Source organism: Monodelphis domestica, chromosome 2 (assembly GCF_027887165.1).
Source record: "Monodelphis domestica isolate mMonDom1 chromosome 2, mMonDom1.pri, whole genome shotgun sequence".
Lineage (NCBI taxonomy): Eukaryota > Metazoa > Chordata > Mammalia > Didelphimorphia > Didelphidae > Monodelphis > Monodelphis domestica.
Window position 1 is genome coordinate 420,488,433 of NC_077228.1, and position 26,697 is coordinate 420,515,129.

The 26,697-nt window shown below is 36.5% G+C and overlaps 1 protein-coding gene across 1 annotated transcript in view; it reads right to left on the reverse strand.

Moving 5' to 3' along the window:
• The window catches only part of HIVEP2 (HIVEP zinc finger 2), a 305,027-nt gene that overhangs the window by 108,647 nt on the left and 169,683 nt on the right, over positions 1–26,697 (reverse strand). Inside the window, exons 5-7 of the mRNA XM_056814745.1 lie at positions 13,228–13,272; positions 4,821–10,412; positions 2,281–2,435 (exon numbers count right to left, since the gene is read on the reverse strand). Coding sequence (XP_056670723.1) covers positions 2,281–2,435; positions 4,821–10,199 — 5,534 coding nt within the window. The 5' untranslated portion in view covers positions 10,200–10,412; positions 13,228–13,272. The remainder of the gene's footprint in view (positions 1–2,280; positions 2,436–4,820; positions 10,413–13,227; positions 13,273–26,697) is intronic.

The window sequence follows — 26,697 nt, forward strand, 5'->3', positions numbered from 1 at the left end:
CTACTCTGAAGAAGTTATCATCATCAATAAAAGGGAATTTAATCTCAGGAGTCCCAATAATCCTAGGGCTTTCAGGCAAAATCTCTCCATGGCCCAAAATCACTAATCATACTACAGATATTTTCATAACAGCTACTAAGTAGCCATTAAATAGGAATGCCTTTTTCTGGGATCCTAGCACAATACCTGACATGTAGGCAGTGATATATACTTGTTGTCTGATTACTAGGTAAGAATTTTAGCAAATAATAGAAATAGGAATTATCAACTTGCTATGCACCTAAGCTTTCTTAGGCTCTCTCCATATATTAGATGTCTAAGCTGCTCTTGTCCTTAGATACCAAGTTAATCTGAACTCTCTCTAAACTAATATAATATGTTGCCATTAATTGATTGGTATAGCCAGATTCTTTAGTTTAATAGAATATTATCAATAACTCAAAAAAATGTACTGAAGGATTAAGACCTGAGGAGATGATCATAGGAAAAGCTAATTTTCTCCAGGGAGAAGCATTTTCAGACCCAATAGGATTCTATCACCATAGAAAGTAGAATATACATTTTTCCCATTCAAGTAGCATAATATTAATACAACTATAACTTGAACAAATTTCATCTTTAATATAGTGAAAAAATTGCATAATCTTTAGCAAAATAGCCAAATCAAACTATACAAATGATAGGCATGGAATATAATTTTACAGGATCAAAACTGCATTTCATAAATAAAATAATTAAGAAAACAAATATTAAAATATTCTGAGCAGTGTCAGTGTAAGAAATTAACAAAGTTAAATCTATCAATTTCAATCTAAGGAATCAGCCAAGGTCCAAAAATAGATTAATTCTCATTTCGTCTCTAATACTTATGTATAATAAAAGATAACATCCCCAGAAAACCTACCCTGAAAAGTAGGTAATTCTTTTTTAAAATATAAACCTGGTCCCCATATATTCAGGTTAAATAATTAGTTAAGGAAATGATGAGGATATGACTAATGAAAGGGAGGGGGAAATGAAACATAAGCATAGTCCTTTGGATGATCAAAACACAGTGATAAAAGGTTGCACATACGCTTTTTCACTTGCTTCCTTCCTTAGTGGAGATGGGGCTCCCCAAAGCATACAGTAACTTTACTGGAAGGTCTCTCTAAGCTAGGAGTGCAAATGCCCTGCTATGGAGAAGATTGTTGAATGTGGGGAGTGTTGATTCAGTCACAGTGACCCTCAGTTTCTGGAGAAAGATAAAAGCTACACTTCTCTCCTTTGTGTTAGAAGATGAGAGATTTGAAAAGAGATTGAAATGATAAAATCTTCATGGAGCATACATAAAACACTTGTTTTAGTGAGAGAAATGGTACACAAAGATAGTAAAGTAGAAAGCCTAACATAAAAACAAAAGCTTCCTGACCTCTCTCTAAGTGGTTTACCCCACAAAGAGCTAAGAACTATGAAAGAAATAATCATCTCAGATATCTAACAGTTTACATTTTATAGACATATGCAAAAACACCATTCTAGTTATTTAAAGATAATCATAATGAACTAGGGGAAAATATAACATGCAACTTATATGCCTATTATAAATATAAGGCTAGTTTGACTGAAATTCCAATGTTTGTTAATGCACTAAAATTTGATTTTGCTATAGCACTTTGATTTTAATTTTATTCCACATGATTAGTGAGACATTTCTACCAAAATGTGTAGTACAATTACACATATATATTTACCTGTGTAATGTTCCTTAGGAAATACATATAACTAAGACGGATTCCATCATTATAACAAAATGTCCCTAGGTCAGAAGTCAACCTTTTCAAAAAATACGACTATTTTATTGTCTAACAATAAATGTGCATGATTTAAATTACATTTAAGCAGCATAACATATTTCAACTGATAGTAAAAAGATGTGCTTCCAAAAAGAAATGTTAAAGAGAGAACAAAGCTAGAGGACATCAAAAGCCCATCAATTTCACCAATTTTCATCCTTAAAGGAGACCTATGATAATTTAGAGAAGATACTTGTAACATATATAACAAGCACATTTGCATTAATAGCATAGTAGACCTTAAAACAAGGGCATTGACTTCATTATCTTTCTCAAGAGCCAGCTACAGTTGTTGAGCTGTACAGTGAAAAATAATATACTTTATTTCCAAACTAGGCAGGCAAGAAGGAGGTTCATTTCTCTCAATGTCTTGCCCCAGCAGGAAAGGGCATTTACCTTGAAACACAATTTAACTAATTTCACAATTCCATTCATGTTTCCTTACCCTCCTTCAAAGATTTTAATTCGAATTGGCTCAGTTTGTTTGGATACAATATCTTTATCTCCATGAATATCTCCTTTCCCTCTTTCTTTTAGGATACTTCCTACTAGTTTCCTTTCAAGTTTGCTGCCAAATAAAAATGATGCTTCAGGTTTCATCTGTGGGGCAAAAACAAAGAATCAGTTGACACATTACCAAGAGGTAAGTCAAATAAATACATCTTCCTAGTTATTTTTGTCATTCTCAGTCACCTAGAGACTACCACTACTCCTAGTTATTTACATTTTAAAGATTGTTTGTTTATTTTAAGGGATGCATATGAGGTTTGGCTTTGGAGAAGGTGGAGTTGATAATAGCTCAGGCAATATCAGTTGTCCCAACCAGTGCTCTTCAGAATGATCCTTTCATGTCTTTCACATGTTAATACATTAAGCACTGTGATTTCATCAGGGTGGGTACTCACAATGATGAGGGCAACCCTTCCATTACTTAGTAGATGGTCTTATGAGAGTTTGCAGGGGGAAAAAAACATCATCATTCTCTATGGTCAATCTAGATAGAAGCTTCTTTGCACTTAGCTATACATTGGGTCTCTGAGAACAGTCTGCTATCATGCCTATACCTGAAAGCCCTTCAAATTTGAGAAAAATCTGCCAATGTTTATACTCCATTGCCACAGGCTTTGAGAATCTAGGCTTACCTCAAGACTATGCTGAGGCATCAGAGAGAGATTTAGAGCAGAGAGTCTACTGTAGTCTCTGAAAATTGGCAAATGGTATTAGTACTGAAAAATCAAGGAAGTGATCATGTCTTTGAGTAGTTTCAGCCATGTCCAACTCACCATGACCCCATTTGGAGTTTTCTTGCCAAAAATACTAGAGTACTTTGCCATTTCCTTCTCCAACTAATTTTACCAATGAGGAAATGGAAACAAACAGGATTAAGGGTCTTGCCCTGGGTCACACAGCTAGTAAGTATCAGAGGTCACATTTGAACTCAGGGCCTTATTTTATTAATACTATTATGTTTTTTTTAAGTAATTAATAAAAAAGGAAAGTAAAAAAAGGTCAAATGCCCATTGCCAACATTTTAGTCCCATCAACATTTTAAAACTTTTGCTCCATCACTTTAATTAATCTTTTTGCATCTATTTTATACCTCTTAAAAAGAATGTTTCTTTACAGCACAATGTGTGAGGAATTAAACTGATTCTATGACAAAAATGGCTAGTAAGAAATGATCTTTGAGAAGTAAACCAAGTCATTCTCTTGCTCAGAAAGTTCTTGCCTTTAGGATAAAATGCTGTTTGCTTTTAAGGGCCCTCATGATCTGGCCCCATCCCACCTTCCTAAGAGAACTACACATTATTCTCCTTCTTGCAATTCAAAGTCTAATCAACTGGCCTACTAGTTATTCCTCATCAGCTCCCTTCTATCTTCTGTCTTTCCTTGCACAGAGGGTGTTCTCTGTCTGGAATGAACTCCCTCCTCATTTCCATCTTTCAGAATTCTAAGATTCCCTTGAGCTTCAGCTTATGCCATCTTCATGGGAGATCTACCCAACCCTACTCTCCAGTTGTTGGAACCTTCCTCACTCTTCAGAAATGATTTTATATTTCTTTTGTATCTACTTTCCTGTCTCTATATTGTTTCCCTCCAATAAAATGTAAATTCCTTGAGGGCAAGAATGTTTCCATTTCTGGCCTGACATACTCAGCACCTGGTAGAGTGCCTGGCATATATCAGGCACTTAAAAGGCTTGTTGAAAGAATAAATGGATGAAATATATAAGAAGGCATTGAAAATATTGTAGACATTTAATTTAATGTATACAATATGATTGAAAGAATGTATATCAAATGTTAATAAAATAAAAAATAAATTATTGTTCCTGAGAATTAAGAGACCTATGAAAAGCTATAAAGGCAGGAAAGAAATAGGGTATAATGGAAAGAACACTGACTTCAAAGCCAGAGGTCATGGCTTCCAATCTTGCTTCTGTCACTTATTACTTGTGTGACCTTGGGTAAATCACTTAACCTTTACAGTCTTCAGCTTCCTCATCTATACAATGAGGGGATGGGATTAGCTCACAGGTAAAGTCTGTTCCAGGTCTAAGTCTTTGATTTAAATGACACAGTTTTCTTTTGAAAGCCCCTCAACTCTCCTTTAAAAATTGTTAACCTCTCCATCACCTAATTCTCGAAAAGTCAGTGGCTTTGCATTCAAAAGGAAATGTAATAAGTTATTAATACCTCAGTTCAAAAAAGAAAAGGGAGGGAAACCAAAAGAATGACTATCTAATGTGAAATTTCAGACACTATATCACATAAGAGTATGAGCTATCTTGGAGTCTTTCCTGGATCCCACCATACTGACAATTGCCTAATGTAATGACTCTGCTAGGAATAATAACTCTGATCTCTGATCCTTATTCTACTTGCGGTTTTTGGTTTGTTTGTTTTTAACATTATTTGCTGTTTTGTTATTTAGTCTGCTTAACAATATCCAATTTCTAATACTTTCTAAAATGAAATTCTTTACCTGAGTGAACTGTTTCCAAGCACTTGATGAGGTGAGTTTGCCGGTTCCCCGTCTATGCATAGCAGCCAGAGTATAAATTTCAGTGGTAATTTTTTGCTTGGACCTCAGAAGTGCTAAAGTAGTCTTGGTATTCAATCCTGATGGGTTCGGATTACATGAACTAATGCACCATGAAGCATAAACAGAGGACTTGAAGGTGGCTTGTTGCACGTAACTAGGTTTTGTATAATTTAAGAAGCACCAACTCACAGTAGTCGTCGTGCGCAGACTAGGGAACTGAAGAATCTGCTGGAAATCTGCCACATCTGTTAAAAGTATAGTTGAATTTCCCATTTTCCCACTCGGACTAGATGCCATCTGGACCAACATACCAACAGGGTATTTCTGCGGCTTCCCTTGTTCTTCCATCTGAATCTCCCCTGGTGGTAAGGATGACCTCTGTGGGCTCATGCTCATGTCAGATGCTGTCTCATCAATATCTAATTCATCTGATGATTCTTTGCCTTCAGAAGGGCCACTGGATTTCTGCTCTGGTGGTGTTGCATTAAAGCTAGAAAGTTTTTCCCTGCTGAGTGGGAGTGGCTCGCTGGATGGCATACTGGAAGATGGATAATCTTGAGATGAGGAAGGTGACAGTGAGGATAAAGAGGATGACCCAGATTGCAAACCATCTTTTGGCTCAGATGCACAGCCTTGTCGGACTAACTGAGGCTTCTGTGAGCGGGGGAAATCCTTTTTGATATCGGAGTTGGTTAGTTCCACAGCACTCAGCTCCTCAACAATTTGACCATACATTTTCTCTTCCTTAACTCTTTTCTGCTGTTTTGTTTCCATAAAAAGTTCCAAGCTACTAGCAGGAGAAAGCATCCGTTTGCTACCACCAAGAGTAGAGGCAGTGTCAGAGCTGGAAGCCAAGCACAATGGGATGGAGGACTCTAAACCAAGTGGTAAGGTCTGAGGTACTTTCCAAAGAGGATATTTTTCTAAGCCTGCATGTTGCCCTAACATCTGGGCTATGTTAAATCCAATGCCCTGCATGGCAGCATTGGTGACTAATGTTCTTTGAGTCATAGTCTCATCCACTTTGCAGATGACAATTGCTGGACTATTCTGCCCAAGTATCTGAGAAATGCTGGTGTACATGACACTGCCATATGATGGTACATGGGTCTGAATTCTGACAGGAACCACTGTTCCAGGTAATGACTGCACAGGTCCAGAGTTTGGGGAGTCAAAGTCAGCCTGGAGATGCTGTTCAGAAGACATATCAGCTGACTTGATACTATGGTCTGACTGAAACTTTGCAAGAGCATTCTTTGAGGGTTCTCCTGACATTCCTGAATAATGCAGGTAAGATTGTTCTTTTGTGTGTGCATAATCATCTGGCTTCTTCCCAAGGTGGTCAGTGGCATGCTCCAAGTGATAACTGGTATGAATTTCTGGCTGGAAAGGGGATTTGCCATAACTTTTCTGTAGCGCAAAGGGAGGCTGAAAATGCCTCTGCAAAGGTTCAGTACATGTCTGCCACCAGAGAGGCTGATGAGTTGGTAAATGAACCATACAGACAGTAGGATACTGGAATTGAAACAAGGAATTGTGAATTGGGGAAAATGGGATGTTTTCTTGATGTGCAAATAAGTGTGGCTGTTCTGGTGGGTGTTTGCTTGAGATGTAAGGTGCTGGAGGGATTAAGGAAGTTCTCAAAGTTTCCTGACTGTCCATATGCATGACTGACTGCTGGGCTAGGTGGGCTGAACCTGCCCCAAGCTGATTCCCAGAGTCCTCTGCCAGAATAGGCAGAAGCCCAGAAGACGAATGATGCCATGCAGATCTGAGACCAGCCTGCATGTGCTCCATCTGTTCCTGCTTTATACCCTGTTCCATGCCTGGTTCAGCTGGACTGATTTCTGGGAAGCCACTGAAAGAAGCCTGCCTCACCAGGAAGCATTTCTTCCTCTCTCGTGATGGGGATAATGTGGCAGGGGTCGTACCTGCCACAGCAGCATGAGACAGATTCCCATAATCAAAAGATTTACTCCGAATCTCTGGAACTTCAGCTGGATGAGGACAAGGCATTTGTTCTGATGAGCAGCGCCTCATCTCCTTCTGGTGGTGATGTCCAGGGACAGAAAGTGAGTAGGAACCACCTGGAACCGTCAAAAACTCTGATTGCTTCCCAAACTCATCTTGTTTGGGAGGTGCCACAAGCTTAAGGGATTCTTCTCTTTCAAAAGACATTGAAAAACTGGAACTATGGGACAAGTTACTTTCTTGGCTTGGACTACGAGAGAGGCTTGTTCCTGTGGATTCAAAGCTAGATTCTCCAGAAGAATGCTCCATGTCGGCAAGACGTAAACGTTTCTTTTTTGGTGGTAGTTTTTCAGCAGGGAGCTGTGAAAGAGTTTCACTTCTCTGGGGCCATTGGAATTCTTCAGGTGGCTTCTCTGGTTCTTTACTCTGTACCTCTTTCTCTTTTTCTGGTTTATCGGGCTCTTCAGTAACCCTTATCTCAGGAACTTGGATGTTGTGCTGGCGAACCAACCTGGGCTGCATGTGATAGGATTGCTGATGATGCTGTTGTTGGGATGAGGGTGGTTTCCCCCTTGTCTCAGTGCTATCTCCCTGTTGGACACCCTCTGGACTCACAGGGGCTTCTGAAATCTCACTCTCGCAAGTCTCAGAAGATGAATAGGTTTTATCCTGCTGGCTAGCCACCAGATCTGTAGATTCAGTCCTTTCAAATGAATTTGGTCTGCTCAGTGAGTTTGTGTGCTGAATTACAGAAATCACATTTCCGGGAGGTTTCCTATTTGTAGGGTCTGCCATCTTTTCAGTGTCTGCTGTTAAGGATGATTCTTCTGATGAGGCTCCAGACTGCAGTGGAGGTCTACATGGTTCAAAACGCTCAGAATGACCATGGGAAGGGGTATCATGACCAGAGATGGTGAATCCACTTCTTATCCCTTCCTGCATCTGCAATTTGGGATCAAAATCTGAAGTTATCATGCCCACTGGAGTGCCAGGGATGCTTCCACAGATCATTGGGGTGTCCTCTTCATCTCCCACACTCTTTTCTTTCCTGCGTTTTCTGGTTTCACATGTGACTCCAAACATGGTTGGTACTACCTGTGATGGCACTGAGGGATCCATAAAATATTCTCCATGTTTTAAGCCACTTAAGCATGCAATATCCCTGAAACTCTGCTTGGTTACTTCTGATTCTTCCCATTTCCTATAGGACTTCCGACATACATCGTAGTCATAACCAATCCTATCACCAGCCATCAGTTTCTTTTCCTTCAGGGATAGGCCTGTTTCCCCTATCATTCTATTAGAAGCAACACTAATAGTTTTTCCTATTCTGCCATGATGTTCTGTGTCTATATGCCCCTCTTGTACTGAAGGCAACTCAAATGCAGCTTGTCTTCTTAACATACGCTGTGGGGTTATTCCCACAGTTCCTGGATAAAATACATCATCTGAACCAGTCATTCTTTCATCAAATGAGTGGCTCCCTCTCAAAGATGGAGGGATACTTAAATTAGTTGCTGAAGAAGTTGGCATAGAGTTACTTCTAATAAGTGGTGAAGAATCTGTGGGTGCTTCTAAGAGAACTGGGGTGCTACCTTGGTGACTTGTTGGATAAATTTTTCCTTCATTTTTGATAGATCCTGTGATAGTTTGGGATTGTCGGGGCTCAGTGTTGAATTTGGTAGATTTCAGAAGACTTGGTTGACTAGATTTCATTATATCTCCTTCGCTTGAGATCATCTGTGAAGTGGGATCTTCAACCATTGTGATATCTAACCTTGTGTTTACATGAGGTAATGGTTCCATTATACTCTTTCTACCCATCATGGTGCGCTCCTGACTAGATGTTGCAACACTAAGTGCATTTCTTGGACTAATTCGACAGTACTTTCCAAAGATGATTTCTTCGTAAGACTTGGCATTTGTGTTTGGAGGGCTTATCTGCTGTTCTGCACTTTCTGAGCGGGAAAAGTAACCAGAATCAGTGCTTCCTTTGCTATGAGGGCTCAAGAGATTTAGAGATGGCTCAGAATCTTGTCCTTTTTTCTCAGAAAGTCTTAGTGCAAGTTTCTGTTTAACAGTATGAGAGTCATCCGCTTTAGTACTTAAGGATGGAGTTGGTAGTGCATCAGAACCAATATACTGGGTGCTTTCACTAGGTAATGGAATCCCACTTTTGGGAATAATCAAAATGGGCACCTTCATTGGGCCTCCCAAAGGTTCTTCCAAAGACCCATGATAGCCACTTCTGCTGGCAATATCCAATGGGATGGATGGTCCCGGACTCAGGTTACCAGGCCGGTCCACGAATAATGAGCTTTCCTCATCAGTATCTGTGCTCTGTTCACCATCAGAATGTATTTCTGCTTCTACATCAATAAAACTGGCCTCTAGATCCAATTTAGACACGGCTGACTCTGTGAAAGGGACTAATCCTGCCTTAATTGCATGGGCATGTGATTTCCTGTGCTTGTATAAATTGCTCTTCGTCTTAAAAGAGAAACCACAAGGTACACAAGGGTATGGCCGTTCACCAGTGTGGGACCTAATGTGTTTTTTCAATACACTTGGTTTGGCACAAGCCCTGCTACAGTAGGGGCAAATGTACTTGCCAGGCTTTTTAGGTTTGTGTTCTTTCTTATGAGCATCATCTGATTGTTCTAAGCTTTTCTGTGCGTATTGGCTATAAGCAGGGTTCAGGCTGGGAATCTTTTTTCTGGCAAAACCTCCACTGTGGCCATGGATAGGAAAAGGAAATAAGTCCTCAGAGGAAATTGATTGCATGTGTCCAGGAAACTGCCATGGATGATGGCCTTCCAGGCTCTGGTGCTGCTTGGTACCACTGTGCATGAACCCCTGTGGCAACGAATGTTGAGGAAAAGAAAGTGAGTGTTGGCATGAGAAAGGACTTGGGCGGTGTGGCAGATACGGCTTCTCTACAGCCTGATGAGCAGCTTCAGTAGATGATGCCAGTTTCCCAGAACCAAAAAGTTGTGCTGATGCTGTGTTTCCGATTTGCTCAGGATCTATTTGTGGTTGCCTCTGTCCTTCTTGATTGCCAAAAGTGCTCATTTTAATAACAGCTGATTGTTCTTGTCTCCATCTACTCGGTACGTTAGCAGATTCTCCAGACCTTGAGGTAACTTTTTGCCCTATAGCTGTGTCCCCAGAGTCCATTTTGTTACACACGGTCTTAAGTGCTAGTTCACTTGAAAGCTGTGCACACACATGGAGTGTGTCCAAAGCTGTGCTTTTTAAATCTTTGTTACCCCCATTTTTCCAGGGTCTCTGAAAATTTACTGGTGTCTCTTTCTCTTTGGAGCCTTCTACACAGTAATCTATAGGCATTAGATGGCAATGTCTCTGGGATCATGCAATAAGACAGTCCTGTCCATTGAAAGAAATTCCATCAGCAAGCTGGGTGAATCTGCAAAGTGTACTAATGGAGCTGGGGTATTTTCTACTGTGAAGAAATACTGGGGTGAAGAACTAATCCAGCAGGATTCTTGCTGGTCATCTAGAGTGAAGTTTCAGTTGCTATTCTCACTAAGATGCAATAACCTGAAAGAAGAGAGGGAAAAAACAAAGCAATTGGCATGATAAGCAACTATCTATAATAAAGTAAAGCAACTTCCAAATTACCAGTTTTTAACTAGAAAGGATAAAACAAATTATCTTATTCACCTGATAAAAAATAGTTAAAGATCATCTTTTCTCAAATGTCTTGATTCTATGATTGTTGTTACATTCATAATATTTAATTTTAATATTAGAATATGAGAGGCAGCCATGGTATGGTGGTTTAAAAAGCTAACCCTAGAACCAGAAAGACCTGGGTTCAACTGTAACACATACTGTTTATATGACCCTGGACCAGTAATTTCTTCTCTCAGAGCTCTAGCCAATCCTCTAAAACAATAAATTGCAGGAAAGGTTTGGATTTTCATTCATAAAGGCAACTAGGTGGTACAGAGGATAAAATAGTGAGCTTAGAGCCTGGAAGATAAGAGTTAAAATCTGCCTGTATTCACTTACTGGTTGTGTGACCCTGGGCAAGTCATTTGACTTCTACCTTAGTGTCCTCAACTGTAAAAATGGGAATCAGAATAGCATCTACCTCCCAGGGTTGTTAGGAATGTCAAATTATATATTTGTAAAATGCTTAACACAGTGCATAGCGCACAGTATGTGCTCAATGATTATTCCTTTCCCTTCCCCTTTCAGAGAGGGAGGTCCCTTAAAGAGGAATTCCCCCTATCAGTGAAATTACAGGTCTAGTCCATACTGAAAAAGCATAGTTGAAGTTAAAATTTAACTTGAATTAATAAATCTAGCTTCATTCATGTTCACACTTTTTAAATGCTGCCTTTATTTTGAGAAGCAAATGGTCTAGATAAAAACTTTGGATGATATTAATTTTATAAGAAATTTTTAAATTTAAAAAATGTGACTCAACCTGACTCAAGATATGTATTAATACATGGTTTCTAAACAGATTTTAGGACTTTATATGTTTAGTGCAAATCACCTCTTGTTACCCATAAATATCCACATATGTATATACATATATACAAATGAATATACTTATATTTACACACACACACACACACACACATAAACCTACACATCCTCTTTTTTCTTTTTTGGGAGCTTGACCATCTCCTTATATTTAACCTCTCCTGATACATTGATACTTTCTCTGCTGCCTACAAGCATGCCCAGATTCCTTCTGTCTTTAAAATACCTTCACTTTGTCCTTACATACCCACATACTCTTTTTCTTTTCATAATTAAAAGCCTAGAAAACAACAAAAACTGTCTACCTTCATTGTCTCCACTTTTTTGTTCCTCTATCACTTCTTAACTCCTTTCAACCTGGTTTTCTGTCCATACAACTTAAATGAAACTTCCAACTACAAGGTCATCAGTGATTTCTTTATTCTTCCTTCTTGATATCTGCAATTTTTGATACTTCTGTTCACATCCTTTGAAGTTTTCATTCTGGTGTTCAGGTGCATTTTCTTTTTACCTGTCCTCAATCTCTTTTGCAGGATATTTATTAATGCCCCACTTCTATGGGGGGGATATATAACCTAGGGCCCTGTCCTTGGTTCTCTTACATTTTCTATATTCTCTTGGTAATTTCAGCAGTTCTTATGGGTACAATTGTCACCTGTATGCACATGATTCATACTTACATGCCTACTCCTGATTTCTTGCCTAAGCTCTAATCTTCTATTTTCAGTTTCCTGCTAGCTATTTGTACCCATATGTCCTACTGGCATTTCAAATTCATTATATTCAAAACAAAACTCATTGTCCTTCACCCAAACTAACCCCTTCTCAGAATTTCCCTATATTGGCCAAAGGGAAACTATCCTTTCAGCTTTCAAGATCTGCAACCGAAGAGTCATCTTTTGGTTTTCCCCATATGCAATTAGTCAGTTGATAAACGTTTATTAATTTGCTCATTTCTATCCTACTTTCTCAAATTCTCTCACAATCCATCCCTTTCTTTCTGTTCTCATGATATTAATTCCAGTTGAGCCCCTCATCACCTAACATCCAAATTAGTCTTGTTACTTTGAGTCTGTCTCTCCAAACCATACAACTCCCAAATTGATATTCCCAAAGCACAGGTCTGCACTCAGAAAAAATACAAAATCCTTCATTTGAAATCCTTCACAACCTTGCTACAGTCTTTCCAGGCTGACTACACTTTTGCTACATTTTAGTGCTCTATGGCCAAGCCTAAGTATTCTACTTGTTCTTCCCAGTACACAACATGACTTCTACCATCTCCATTCCTTTATAAAGGTTGCCCCTATGCCTGGAATGCTTTCTTTCCTTAACCTCTGACTCTTAGAACTGCAATTTCCCTTCCTGACTGATCAGATTGTTAATTTCCCCAGCCCAAACCCCCTTTAAATTATATATATGTGTGTATATATATATATATATGTGTATATATATATATATCTTGAATTTAACTATATTTGAATATATTGTACTCTCCCCAACAAAGATGTAACTTTTTTGAGCTGTCTCTTTTTTATTGTGTTCCCATTGTCCAACACAGTTCCTAATACAAAATAGATGTTATAATAGTAGTTGAATAAATACCTTATTGATCAATTGATTGATACACAAGCATATACATATTTATAGCAATACATACATACATGCATGGCGCTTCAGAGCAATGTTTTGGGCCAGGAGAATTAAAAAAAAAATTTTAAAGGAAGGAGACTAGTTTTCCCAGAACAAAAGAAAAGAGAACCTGAGAATATTTACCCATAGACTTGTAAGGTTATAAATATCATAAGAAACTAAATGTGGGACAAAGATTCATTTTTTTAATAATTAAAATTCTTACCTGCATATTTTAGAGTTTTAATATACATGATTGTCTTGTTGCTTCCTAGGAAAGTAAAGGAGAATAAATATAATTAGGAAATAGTACTCAACTCATTCATGGCATCAGTATATATAGCTTCATTTGAAAATTAAATTTGTAAACATGGACAATTCTGACAGACCCAGAATGTTAATCACTCAGTGAACCATAAAATTATTTTTAAAATACATCTCTTAAATCCTATCAGTCAACTTCATATAGAAAATATTTCTAATAATGGAATTTAAAAGCCAATATAGTTGTGTGTGTGTGTTTTTCCTTTTAAACCCTTATCTTCCATCTAAGTATTGGTTCCCAGGTAGAAGAGCAATAAGGACTAAGCAATGAGGCTTAAGTCACTTGCCTAGGGTCACACAGCTAGAAAGTATCTGAAGCCAGATTTGTACCCAGGGTTTTCTATCTCTAGGGCTGGTTCTCAATCCTCTGAGCTACCTAGCTGCTCCCAAAGCCAATATAATTTTTATCCCCTAAGCCTTAGATTATTACAGCTACACCTTGCACTACTATTCAAATAAATTTAATAGTTATTCTAAAAATTAAGAGTATTTTCTCAATGAATTCAAAGCTAAAAGTCTATATATTTAAATATATATTTTCTAAAAATGTATCCCAGTAATTTGAAGACCTCAAGAGTACTAGGATTTACTCATTTGGGTTGATATAAAAATCATCCATTTCCTGGGAGATTAATACCTGAAGAGCCTATATCAGTGATGGCAAAACAAAAGTGGCACACAGAGTGGTCTCTGTGGGCACTTGGCTACCCTGTCTCCCTTCCCCCCTCTGCTTTGGTAAATAGAAAAGCAGAGGGTCTCAAGTAGAGCTGCTACCTTACAACTCTCCACTGCAATGTGCCTGATGACATTTTTTCACATCCTCCACCACTTCACCCAGCAGTCCAATGGAAGTGCTTTCTACCTCCCCTGTGTGGGGCAAGGGGGGTGGAGAGGCAAGGTCTACTTAGCACTTGGTGGAAGGGGAGGAGAGGAAGAGAACAACATTCAGCTAGGGGTGGGGACAGCACTTGGCACTCTGTCTCTAAAAGGTTTGCCATCACTGGCCTATTTAATCCAGTTATTCTCTCAATCAATCAGTTAATTAGTGTGTCTTTTAAAAAATATTGTGCCAGGGGAACTTCATTTCCCAGCATTCTTTATTCTTCCCAGGGGTCCCCTTGTCTTGTATCCTTGTGTTGTGCCCATGTGTGGTTTTGTTTATAAATTTTGATGAAACCCATGCTGTGGGGCTTTCAGGTTTTTGTTTTAACTTGAGCTCAGCAGGTGTAGGTCTCTGGCTCTGTGCTCTGCTCACTCAGCCAAAGGAACCCCTTTCTCTCTCACATTGTTGTTATTAAATCCTATAAATTTAAATACTTGGAATACTCATTCATTTTTAACTCACACTAGCACTTATTAAGTGCTGACTATGCTCTAGGCCCCGTGGAGCACCTATTACCCTCTTGTTGAGTGATTAATCTTAATCTTAATCAGGGGTCCATTGACCTCCAAGAAATCTGTAGATATATTTTGAGAAGTCTGTGAATTGGGTTTTTTCCATATTTTATAAATGTTTTTTTACAACTATTTTAATATAATTCATTTCCTTTGTAATCCAATGTATTTTTTTGTAATAAAAACCCTTACCTTCCCATCATGGAATCAATACTATGTATTGGTTCCAAGGCAGAAGAGTGGAAAGGGCTAGGCAATGGGGTTAAGTGACTTGCCCAGGGTCACACAGCTGGGAAGTGTCTGAGGTCAGATTTGAACCTAAGACCTCCAGTCTCTAGGCCTGGCTCTCAATCCACTGAGCTACCCAGCTGCTCCCCTCCCCCAATGTATTTTAATTTAGGGATTTAAAACATTCTGAAAAGAGCTAGGTTTCAGCAAACTGCCACAGAGATCCGTGATATAAAAAAGTTAGAAACCTTTTCCCCTGAACATTTAGTATACTAAATGATAGTGATAATAATAAAGACAATGAAAATGCTGCTACAGAATAGTCCACATTACCGATAAAACCATCTTCCTGCAGAAAATGTTGCTATGTCTCTCATCTCTATTTCTTTCTTTTCCCAAAAATAAAAATCCGCTGTGATGATAAAAATTTCATGCAGAGTAAAAGAGAGATACTATAGGTCATGGAAATTCTCTGAGGAGCAAATTACAAGATGCCTAATTTTCACAGTAAGAAGTGCATCACCTGTAAGTAAGAGATTCTTTAGACTAAGGTAGCAAAGCACAATGAATTAAAAAAGAAGATCAACAAGAAAAAAGAATTCCAACTAAATGCTCCAGACTTTAAGATATGATTCTTTTTTCACACTTTAATTTTTTCAGGTTTCCTCAGTACTAAACAAAACGATACCATTTAAAGCACAAATCCATCCGTCATCTGATGTTTAGTCAAGACAATGCCAAACAATAGAACAGGAGATCCTTGATGGCAGGGGCTTTTGGTTTTGGTACATTTGTATCCTACTACCAGCACAGTGACTTGTGCATAGTAGGCTCTTGGTAAATGTTTATTGATAAATGATGATAGAGACCCCTTCCAAATCTGCAATTCTGTGACTATCTGGGTGTCATGAAGACATAGAGGTATTGGTATCATCTGACATACAGAAGTTAAAGATAAAAACCTAATATTATGGAATAATATTCTTCCAAAATATTTTCAGTAGGATAGTAATTAGATTATTAAAATGATACATATTAACCATTGCTATTCTACCTTTGTAACATCTCCTGTATATGTCCCCTTCTCTCTTTGCCACTGCCACTGCCCTGGAGTACACCCTTATCACTTTGTGCTTAGATTATTGCAAAAGACTGTTGGTTGGTGGTCTATTATATTTCACTTAGCTGTCAAATTGATCTTCCTAAAGCCCAGGTCTGCCCATGTCACCCCACACCCCTAGTGATCATGTCACTACTATAGAACTGGAATTCAATAAACTTTCAATGGCCTCATATTAACTCTGATTGAATATAGAATCCTGTTTGACTTTCAAAGTCCATCATTACCACCACCATCACCACCACTACCCTTCCCTGTTATTCTTCACACATAATAGTGCCTTTACTCATTCAGAGAATTGTCACTGGTTCTCCCCCATGCCTGAAATGCTCTCCCTCCTCCTTTTTCCTCCCACATTCCCTGGCTTCTTTCAAGTCTTCTGCAGAAAGCTTTTCCCAGTCCTCCTTAATCTTAGTGTGTTTACTCTGAAATTATCTCCAATTTATCCTGCATATATACTTTGTATGGTTGTTTGCATATTGTTTTCTCCATCAGACTGTGAACCCCTTGAGAACTGGGACTTGTCCCCCCTTTGCTTTATATCCCCAGTACTTAACAAAGTGCCTGTCCTATTGTAGGCGAGTAAGAAATGTTAGTTGACTAAATGCTCTATGAAACAAAAGTTATATTGAGTAGCATCTAAAGTTCCTTCAAGCCCTAAAATTGATCTGACTTACCTACTTGTCTATTTTTATCCACATGTAGACTGTGTTTATATGCACATATCAATTTAAGTTGCAAATAACCCATTTGGAATAATTTTTCTCCAAATGCTTCCACTTAGCTTTTTTTAAAAAATTGCTTATAGTTGGTACCCTAACAAACTGGGTTATTTTTTTTTTCTTAAATCCAAAGGGATGATGTAAGTACATATTAGAACTGAAGGGCAGTCTTTAAAAATGGCCTAAAGAGCTTATGCTAATGCCAAGTGAATAAAACTGTAAGATTAAAATCTGTTTATAATTCATTTATATCATGATAAAAAGAAAGTCCCAAAATAAACTACTGTTTTCTTCTGACCTTTAACTAGATTCCTTTATGGTACATGACAGCATGTCAGCCTCACACATAAAAAGTTCCAGTCCCAGGACAAGTATTTTCACAGCAGAACAAAAAGCACACCAGGAATATTAAATTGAGATAAATAATAAAGATCTCTGCAAAACAGGGTTACAAACAATGGATTTTAATTTCATGCAGCATCAGCAGTATTTAAAATAGTCAAACTATAATAATTTTTAGACTTAAAAGGTATTCAAATTTGCTGCCTTACAATAACAAATTTCCTAAAGATACTTAATTTGAAAAATAGGCACAACCAATAATAAAAAAATAAAACTGTAATATCATCTTGGTGAGGATAATGAGTTAGGAGAATAAAAATAATTTGTATGAAATTCCAAAGCACTTAATTATAGTCACATGAAATAATGATAATAAAAATAACTAACATTTGTATAGAACCTTAAAAGCTTGAAAAAATACATATATAAAATCTCACTTGGACATTACAATAACTATGATGCTACTGTTATTCTTACCCTAATTTTACAGAGAATGACAGGGATTTAAAGACAAAAAGGCTTCCAATGGTCATACAAACTAATAATTAGCAAAGGTAGAATTTGAAACTCAGCCTTTCTAACTTCAAGTCTAGCGTTCCATCCACTATGCCTCTTATGCTCAGATCATGGCAAAGAATAATACCTCTGGAATCTGCAAATCTGCAGTACTGTGTTCTATTTGAAGAGTTAAATATTAAGAGGTACATTGATAGGTCAGAGTTTCCCCAGGGAAGAGTAACCAGAATATTATGGAAAGATTGAAGGAACTGGGCATGCTTAGTTTTAAGAAGACTAAAAGGAGATATGATTGATATCTATCTTCAAATGTTTTACAGACTTTCACAGAGAAGAAGGAATAACTCTGTTCATGAAGAACTCTTGTTCTGTGGGGAAGAACTAGCACCAAAGGATGGAAATTATAAGTAGATAGACTCACTATAAGAAAAAGCTTGTTAAAAATTCAACAATGTAATGAGCTTCCTCAGAATGCAATGTGTTCAATCATGGATATTAGAGAAAGAAATTGTTCTTTGGATTAAAGATGAACCAAAAAATAATATAATTATGATAAAATATTTATCTATGCTTTGAGTTTTGCAAAATGCTCTCTATATAAAAATTTACATATGTATTTCATTTTATGTTAACAATAACTCTTTAATTTGTTTTAGTATTGCCTCCATTATAGAGAAGAGGAAACTGAGCCTTGTTCAGAATCCCATAGGTAGTATTTTGGAACTTGGGTTCTCCTGACTCAAAGACCAAATGCTAAACAGCCTTTAAGCTTTCTTTCAGTTCTAGTAATCCCTAATTAGCCAAAACCATATGAATTAGAAATCTCACTTAATTGGAATTTTTGTTATACGTAGCTTTCAGAAGAAAGAGAACAAATAAAAAGAAAACAATATTTGGGATCTCATAAGGAATAATAAGGTATAGACTTAACCTAACTTCTACATGTATAATTTCATATTATGAAGATTGGTATTCAGATAGCAATCAATCAACAAGTATTTGTTAAGTGCTCACTATGTGCTGGAGATAAAAGTGCAAAGAATGAAGCAATCCTTATTCTTTATATTCTAACAGGGCAAAGGGCACAACACATATGCACACACAGAGCATAAATGCAAAGTAAATAAATGCAAATATATATTGAAATGCTTAGTGATATGGGGAGAAGGTACTAGTAGATGAGGGAAACAGTAAAAGCTTCATGTAAAAAATAGCATTTGACCTGTGCCTTGGGAAGGTAGCATAGAAGTAAAGAAAATAGGCATTCCGGGTATGTGGGAAATTCAATTCAAAGGCATGGTGAGAAGTGCAGTATTGTGTATGAGGAACAAGGAGACAGATCGAGACTGGCTTACATCAAAGGGCGCAAAAAGGGAAATAATGGTCAATGAATCTGGAAAGATCATTTGAGGTAGAGTTGTAGAGTGATTTTAGAAGTTAAGTATATGAGTATATATCAGATACTAGAAGCAAAAGAAAGCCACTTGAGTTACCTGAGTGGCAGAGTCACATGGTCAAATCTGCACTCCAGGAAAATTACTTTGGCAGCAGTACTCAGATCAGAAAGGAGTGGAGAAAGATTTGAGGCATAGAGATAAATTAGGAATCTGCTACAATAATTTAGATGGGATTCCATAAGGACTTGAACTAAGGTGATAGCTATGAAAGAAAAGGTTAGATGTTATGAAGAAAGAAATGGAAGTATTCAGAAACTGATTCAATATGGTGGGGTAAATATGAATGAAGAGTTCAAGATAATGTTAAAGTTATAAACCTCAAAGGATGTTAGGATAGTGGTGCATTTGATAAAAATAGAGAAGTTTGGAAGGGTGGCAGAAGTTTAAGGGGAAAGATAATGAGTTCAGTTTGAAATATTTTGAGTTTAAGATATATCTAGGAGATCCACTTCAAAATGTCCAATACAAAATTGGTGATGCAAGACTGAAGCTCAGGAAATTAGTGATACAGAAACTCAGAAAAGAGACCAGAGGTAGTTATGTAGACCTGGGAATTGTCTTCAAAGAGATGGTAGTTAAATTAATGGAAGTTGACAACAGTATCAAGAGTTAAGAGTTTATAGAGGGAAGAGAAAAAAATCCTAGAACAGAATCTGGGGGTGGGGGGGTTCAGTTCAACTGACAAAAAATGATAAGGATGATGATCCAGCAAAGGAGACCAAGAAGAAAGAACCCTCAAAGATACCAAAGTATTGTGAATCAAGGAAAAATTAATTGTTCTTTAAAGTGTTATAATTTGATATTACAGGGAAATGTTTTCATCATGAAGTATTGAAAAAAAGAGAGATTATGTAAACTGCGGAAATCTATCAGGATATTAAATTAACAAGAATATAATTTTACCAGGAATTATGGATCTCTAGAATAATAAAAATTTAAAAAAGGATAGCAAAAGGAACAGACAAAAGTTTATTAGATCAGTTCTATGTTTATTTTTTCAATATACAATCAATACTCTACCTTGTTTCACCCTTTCTTAGACTGGATTCTAAACTTGTATCTTCCCCAAGCAGTGATTTATTTATTTATGTGGAGTTATTAAATGAGTAAAGAATTCAATTCTCCAAGGAATTAAACTAGCAATTTTTTTTTCTGATCTGACTTTTTTCTTCTAGGATGAATGTGTTTTATGACATATTTGAGATTCAATTCAACAATATTTTAAAAAACAAATTATGTGATAACATCTGGCTGGAATACATTCTTTATAATGAACAAAATCAAACTTACCTAAAATGACCAGTTGTGGAACAGTAGTAAAGATAAAGAGATCTGCTTTCTGCTCTTAAGATAATTCTGGAAGAGTACGAAGCTCTGTTTTTCCTTAACCAAGAATTTTACATTCAGGGTGTCATATTATATCAGTTAACTTTCTTACATTCAATTCAACTCAAGAAGCTCATTAAATGCTGCTTATATTCAAGTTACTGGGATAGGCACTTAGTGCATAAAAAACAAGTTATCCCTGCCCTCAAGAACCTTACCTTTTTTTTTTTTAGTTATTTTAAATTTCATTTTAATGAAATTCATTACCAAGGGGAAATGATCAGGAAATTATGAGTGATATTTATGTCAGATGTGATTTTAAGTCAAAATTTGAAACAAATTACATATGACTCTTTCCAACATTGTCCTTGGGGTCTGCATTTGAACTGTTTTCTACTTAACAATTTTCAATTCATTGGTCCCTAGGAGTTTTTGATGTGCACTTTCAAGGTAGATGAGTAGTGTTCCCTTAGGAGGATTTTAGCAGATAATAGTAGTACACCTTCTTGACAAATTTAGCCAGTCTAGGGGAAAGGGAAGGCTTAAAATGGCAGATACATTCTATCACTAAGCCACACTCAAAAGCTATATAACTTAGGACTTTCCAGTGTTTGTGTTATTTTAGAATAATCTTCAAGAACCCAAGCTTTGGTGTATTATGCATGATGAGACATGTGAGTACATAATGGGGGATTGAAATGTCTTTTTTTGGAAAGAAAAAAAGAAATATTTTTAGACACTTATTGTTATTAAACAGATAGGAAAGAAAGTTTGGATCTCATTCAAAATTTTAAATTTTCCTAATTTCTCTTAAGTGTTATAAAAGAGCAAAACATTTTATTATAAACAAACCAAACATGGTTTTGGAGAACACCAGGGAGCTGTTTTCCTCTGCAACCATTTCTCTGGGGACTTTTGAAGCACATAGTCAAAAAGGAAAAAGTAACCATTATCATACCTACTGCAACTTTCCCAGGAGCATATATATTAAGAAATTAATTTTTTGCCCCTATCTCAGTTGCCATAGTATTCAGGGAGTTTAAAATGTTTCCCGTCTATCATGACAAGCATTCATAAGTTAGAAAACGATATAGACTCTCCCACAAAGTCAGATCAGAAGAATAACAGTTATTACCTAAAAACAGGAACTCGTCCTATGCCTTGGTCTCATCCCAATCTGTTATTTGGTAAACTAGTTAAAAAGTTTCTGCAGAAAGGTCCAGTAAAGAATATAATGAAGTCTCTTGCCCATATTAACCTAAAAATGGGTGTCTCCAGAGTAGGAACTGGGTTCAACAGGGAAGCTATTTTCTACTAGTGAAGGTCTTTCAGACTTAGAGAAAAGTAGCCATGAGAAAAAGGTGGGTGGGTGCATTCTGAATGAGCAACAGGACTTGTTTTTAACTGATTTCTTTGAATGAGATTTGAATGAAAGAATATGTTAATTCAAACTGTTGTCCATCTGGGAATTTAGCCTATAAATTTTTATAAACCCTTACCTTCTGTCTTAGAATAGATACTAATGTATTTGTTCCAAAGCAGAAGACTGGTAAGGGCTAGATGATGGGGTTTAAGCAACTTGCCCAGGGTCACATAGTTAGGAAGTGTCTGAGGTCAAATTTGAACCCAGGACCTGCCTCACCTCACTGCCCTGCAAGTCTATAAATTCTTAATAAATTTGTGTGTGTGTGTGTGTGTGTGTGCAGTGAGGTAGCTCATTGGATTGAGAGTCACGCCAAGAAACAGGAGGTCATGGGTTCAAATGTGACCTCAGAGACTTCCTAGCTGTTTGACCCTGGGCAAGTCACTTAATCTCTAATTCCTAGTCCTTATCACTCTCCTGCTTTGGAACCAATACCCAGTACGATTTTGAAGACCAAAGGTAAGGTTGTTTGGGGTTTTTTTTCAAGTGTCACAAGAAGAGAAAAATATACCTAAGGAAATATTTAAGTGAGCATGAAATGATAACCATAAGAGACAAACCATATTTTTTTGTGTTTATAAGTTAAATAAAAATGAGAACTCTTTGCAATGATCCTATAGTTTTCTTTAATAGATGTTTTTGTGCAATGCATTTATGAATTTTGCTATATTGGGTATCAAATCAAATTCTTAGATGTATAGTTTTTTGTGTCAGCAAAATGTCACAAATCAGTTAAGATATTTTAAGGAAACACAGAAACTTCAGAACAATAGTACAAAGGATGGTGACCTTTACCCTAGGATTATCCATTCAAAATATATAACTATTTGCTGCCTCACTATTACTTACAGTGTATATATTTGAATCAGAGTAGTTTAGCAAAAAAACAAAACAAAACAAAAAAAAAAAGGTCATCAGAACCAGAATTCCAGTCAATACATTTATTTCCACAGGGTGAATAAAAAAATAAAACTACTCTAGAGCCCAAATTCGACTTACTAATTTTATTGGTAAAAGTTCCCTAACCAACTATAGTTCTCCCTGAAATGAACATACCACCAGCATCGGGAGAGCACTTTATCCTACAAATAATCACATTGGGAAATTGAGACATTTATGGAGGGAAGTAAAGATAGTGTGAAAACATCTGGCACAAATTTGGGACCATTTAAAATCTGCTTGTGATCTATATTATCTCTCTGATATTAGTAACAAAATTTAAAAATTAAAATTATTTATTTTAATGGGCACTACACATTCTTTTTCTATTTTGAATTTTCTTACTAATGTGTCATTACAAAATTTGAAGTATTAAATATGGCTTTATTGCATATAGAAGTCAAAGTTTTATTTTAATATCTTTCATGGCAGAAATAACTTGCTTCTGGTCACACACCTAGAAAGTAACAAAGTTGGGGGAAAAAAAATCCAAGGACTTCAAGTCTGGTGGTATTTCCATTACAGTGAATTTCTAATAAATCACTAAGTGAAGGCCGTCCATATTCACTTTTTGCACTTAAAATAAGTCTTTCACAAAAATGCTATCCAATAATTTTTCCCAAAGCAGTGAATATGTGATTTCTATCCAGACTTGGCTACAATATCACTTGTATATGGAATTGGGATTCTAACTATGCCTGGAGTACTTGTAATGTGATATATATGAAAAGACATACAACTCTGGACTGGCGGAGAGCATGCTATAGTTTGCTGAATCCATCTCAAGGTCTCTCTCCCAAAGACTCTTTGGAACCACCTGGATGGCTCCACCAAGACAATCTGAAATTATGTCTATCTCCCTCAAAAGTGTGTGGAATAGATTCTGTAAGAGTTTGAAGTGGAAATTCAGCATTGCATTCACCATTCTTTCCACCAAACTGGAAGAAATGAAATATCTCTCCCCACAAAAGCAGCAAATGAAAAACTCTGCAGGTTTTTTGGGAAGCCTGGCTGCCTTCATAGAGAAAATCAAGCTCTATGTCAAATAAAATGTCAAAAAAGTAGAATAAATTTGATTTCTTGGTTATTAATATTTTTATCTTCATATTAACAACAGAATAATACCTTTCTTCCTTTGGCAAAACAGCATATTACACCTAGGAATTCCTACAAAATTTATGGAATGTTAGAAAGTGACTGAGATTTTAATGGATAGAAAAGTGCCATTCATGTGAATTAATTAGGATTCATTGTTCCTCAACACAGAAGCTCATTTTGACTGTAGGATCAATTCAATAAGCATCTTTAAATGGCAATTGTGTATAAAGGACTGTGCTTTGAGTCAGGTAAGAGGCAAAGTTTAGATTTGACTTGGCTCCCACCCATCCTGCAACCTCCTTTCCTGATGAAATTGCCATTCTACCACTGAAAATACTGCTGAAAATCTCTCAAGGAGCCTCAGTTCAAGAAAATCATTCTCTTCTTTTGGCCCAACAAACTTTATATAAATATAAATGTGTGTGTGTGTGTGTGTGTGTGTGTGTGTGTGTGTGTACTTGATTTCTGGAAATTGCAAAAGACAGGACCAATAATAGCAAATTAGAAAGAAACTATCATATAAATCTGGAACGTTTGATATTGTCTTAGTTTGTAGTTTATAACAATGAAAATCTTCACAGAAGAGATCATCTTTTAATAAGGACTTTTCATGTTTAGAATGCAAAACCTTTTTAGATGAAGTCTTGGAAGGATCTACCTTATATAAAGTTCTGCTAACTCTTTTTAACCTAAGTTACTATTTAAGGCTAGAAGTAGTTTCTAAAGGAGAAACACTGATTAAAATGAAGTAGTAATATGACACCTATAAAAAAAATAAAGGATCTAACACCCTGAATTAATACAATCTTTCATTCAAAGATGATATAAAGGAATCCAATTAAAGGTCAGTCCTGTACCTCATTCCACACTCAGTCATTCTTTATAAGGCCACTTTTCTCTGTTTTAAGGGACTAAGAAAAAATTCCAAACTATCATAAATGGGTTGATTTATTAGCTGTTTATAACATGTCAATTGGTCCCGATAAATCCTTAATGCAAAACATAAAGGCATGTTGCCAAGCAAAAGCAGAGAATACATGACGATGAGACCATACTATCAATGCTTCTTCATCTGAACATTCAAAATGCCTGCACAAATTAATTAGTTTGCTTTAAATTTCTTTTCCTTCTCTTCTGCGCATCACTGTAGCAACATCTCAGGACACCCTGTTCACTTTGAGATGTGAATCATTACAAGCTAGCATGCCCACTTGGTTCCTCAAAAGACACAAAAGGTGTAAAAATAGCTTGTGCAAATGAAGCATGTACAGCGTCAGCAGCCAGATGAACGTGGGTAGTCAGATAAGGTGCTGCTGCTGCAAAGGGCAAATTATTAAGAGAATACTTGTCTTTGAAAAAGTAAATCAGCTTTGTTCTTCATGCCTTAAATCAACCATTTGCAGAGCTTCAAAATGACACCTGGCAAGCTCTTCTCTTGCTATAATTGCAAGACTGATACAAGCTAGGGAAGTCAAGGTTCCAAGACATTGAGGGTAAAGGTATCTTAAAAACCCAAACATAGAACACCAATGATGAAACATACTATTTATCCAACTCCTGGTCATTATATTTTTTAGTTTTACTTAACTGTTATACTTTGTTTCTAGAAACATTTCAGAGTGGAAGTAATCTGTAAGTGTAATGAAAAAACAAAACATATCAATACAACTTTAGTAAAAGCAAAAAATGCGAGCTCCATAATTAAAAAGCTAAGATCATATGCTGTGTATGTGTGCATATATAAAATGCATGTATATACGTGTGTGTATGTGTGTGTACATACACATATTCTTAGCAAACTATTTCAAATTCCATCCCCAATTTTTTTTTCATATCATATTAACTTCAAGAATATCCCAGAGATCTCAAATTATAGGAATCCTTTTTCTTTACTGTGTAGAAGGTGAAGGAGCTTCAGGCTCCACATAAATTGTGATTTCTTTGTATATTAATCTCTGCCATTAAAGGCTGATGATAGAATGATGAGGCATTATATATATATATATATTGTATAGAACTGGCCTCAAAACCAGGAAGACGAGCTCAATTTCTGCCTCTGCTATGTACCAGCTGTATGCAAGTGAATTGGACAGTCAGTCTTTCAGGCAACTTTCTAAAATTCTTAAGTTAAGGGAAGGGACCATTCTATTCCACTGGTAAAGCAATCTTATCTTAGAGTTCCATATACCGATCAAATCACAGATCCAAAACTTAACTCTAGCGTAATAAATATTTCCAAAGTAATAAGGACTATTACATAAATCTTCAACTTGATATGGATTTCAGGCATTTTGCTACAGCCCTTCAGTTTTGCAAAATGTAATTTTAAAAGGAATTCTAAAAATCAGTATTACCTTCTTATAGGTGGCATACAAATAAAGACACGGAGATAATCATCTCTGAAAAAATATTTTCTGTACTAATGCTTAACTGAATTTATGAACTTCACTTTTTCCACTCATAGGAAAGAAAGCTTTTTCTGTAAATAGCCTTTGGGTGTGCAAAATGGCAGCACATGTGCTAATGTTCCACAGAAAACAACAGTTCACTTAAAATATCATTTGAACTAACAATGGAGTGGAACAAAGAAGAAACACCTTTTCCTTTTATTTCTTTAAATTTGCATTCAGATGGTTAGTATTCGTAAGAAATCATCATTCAGTGAAACAATAGTTAACACCATCAATAAATCAGACATAATTTTATTAAGTATTAGACAGCTGTCCTAAATTACTTGCATATCAAATTATAAAACTGAAATAATCTCACATTGTTTTATAGGAAAGAGATAAAAACATGTTGACCA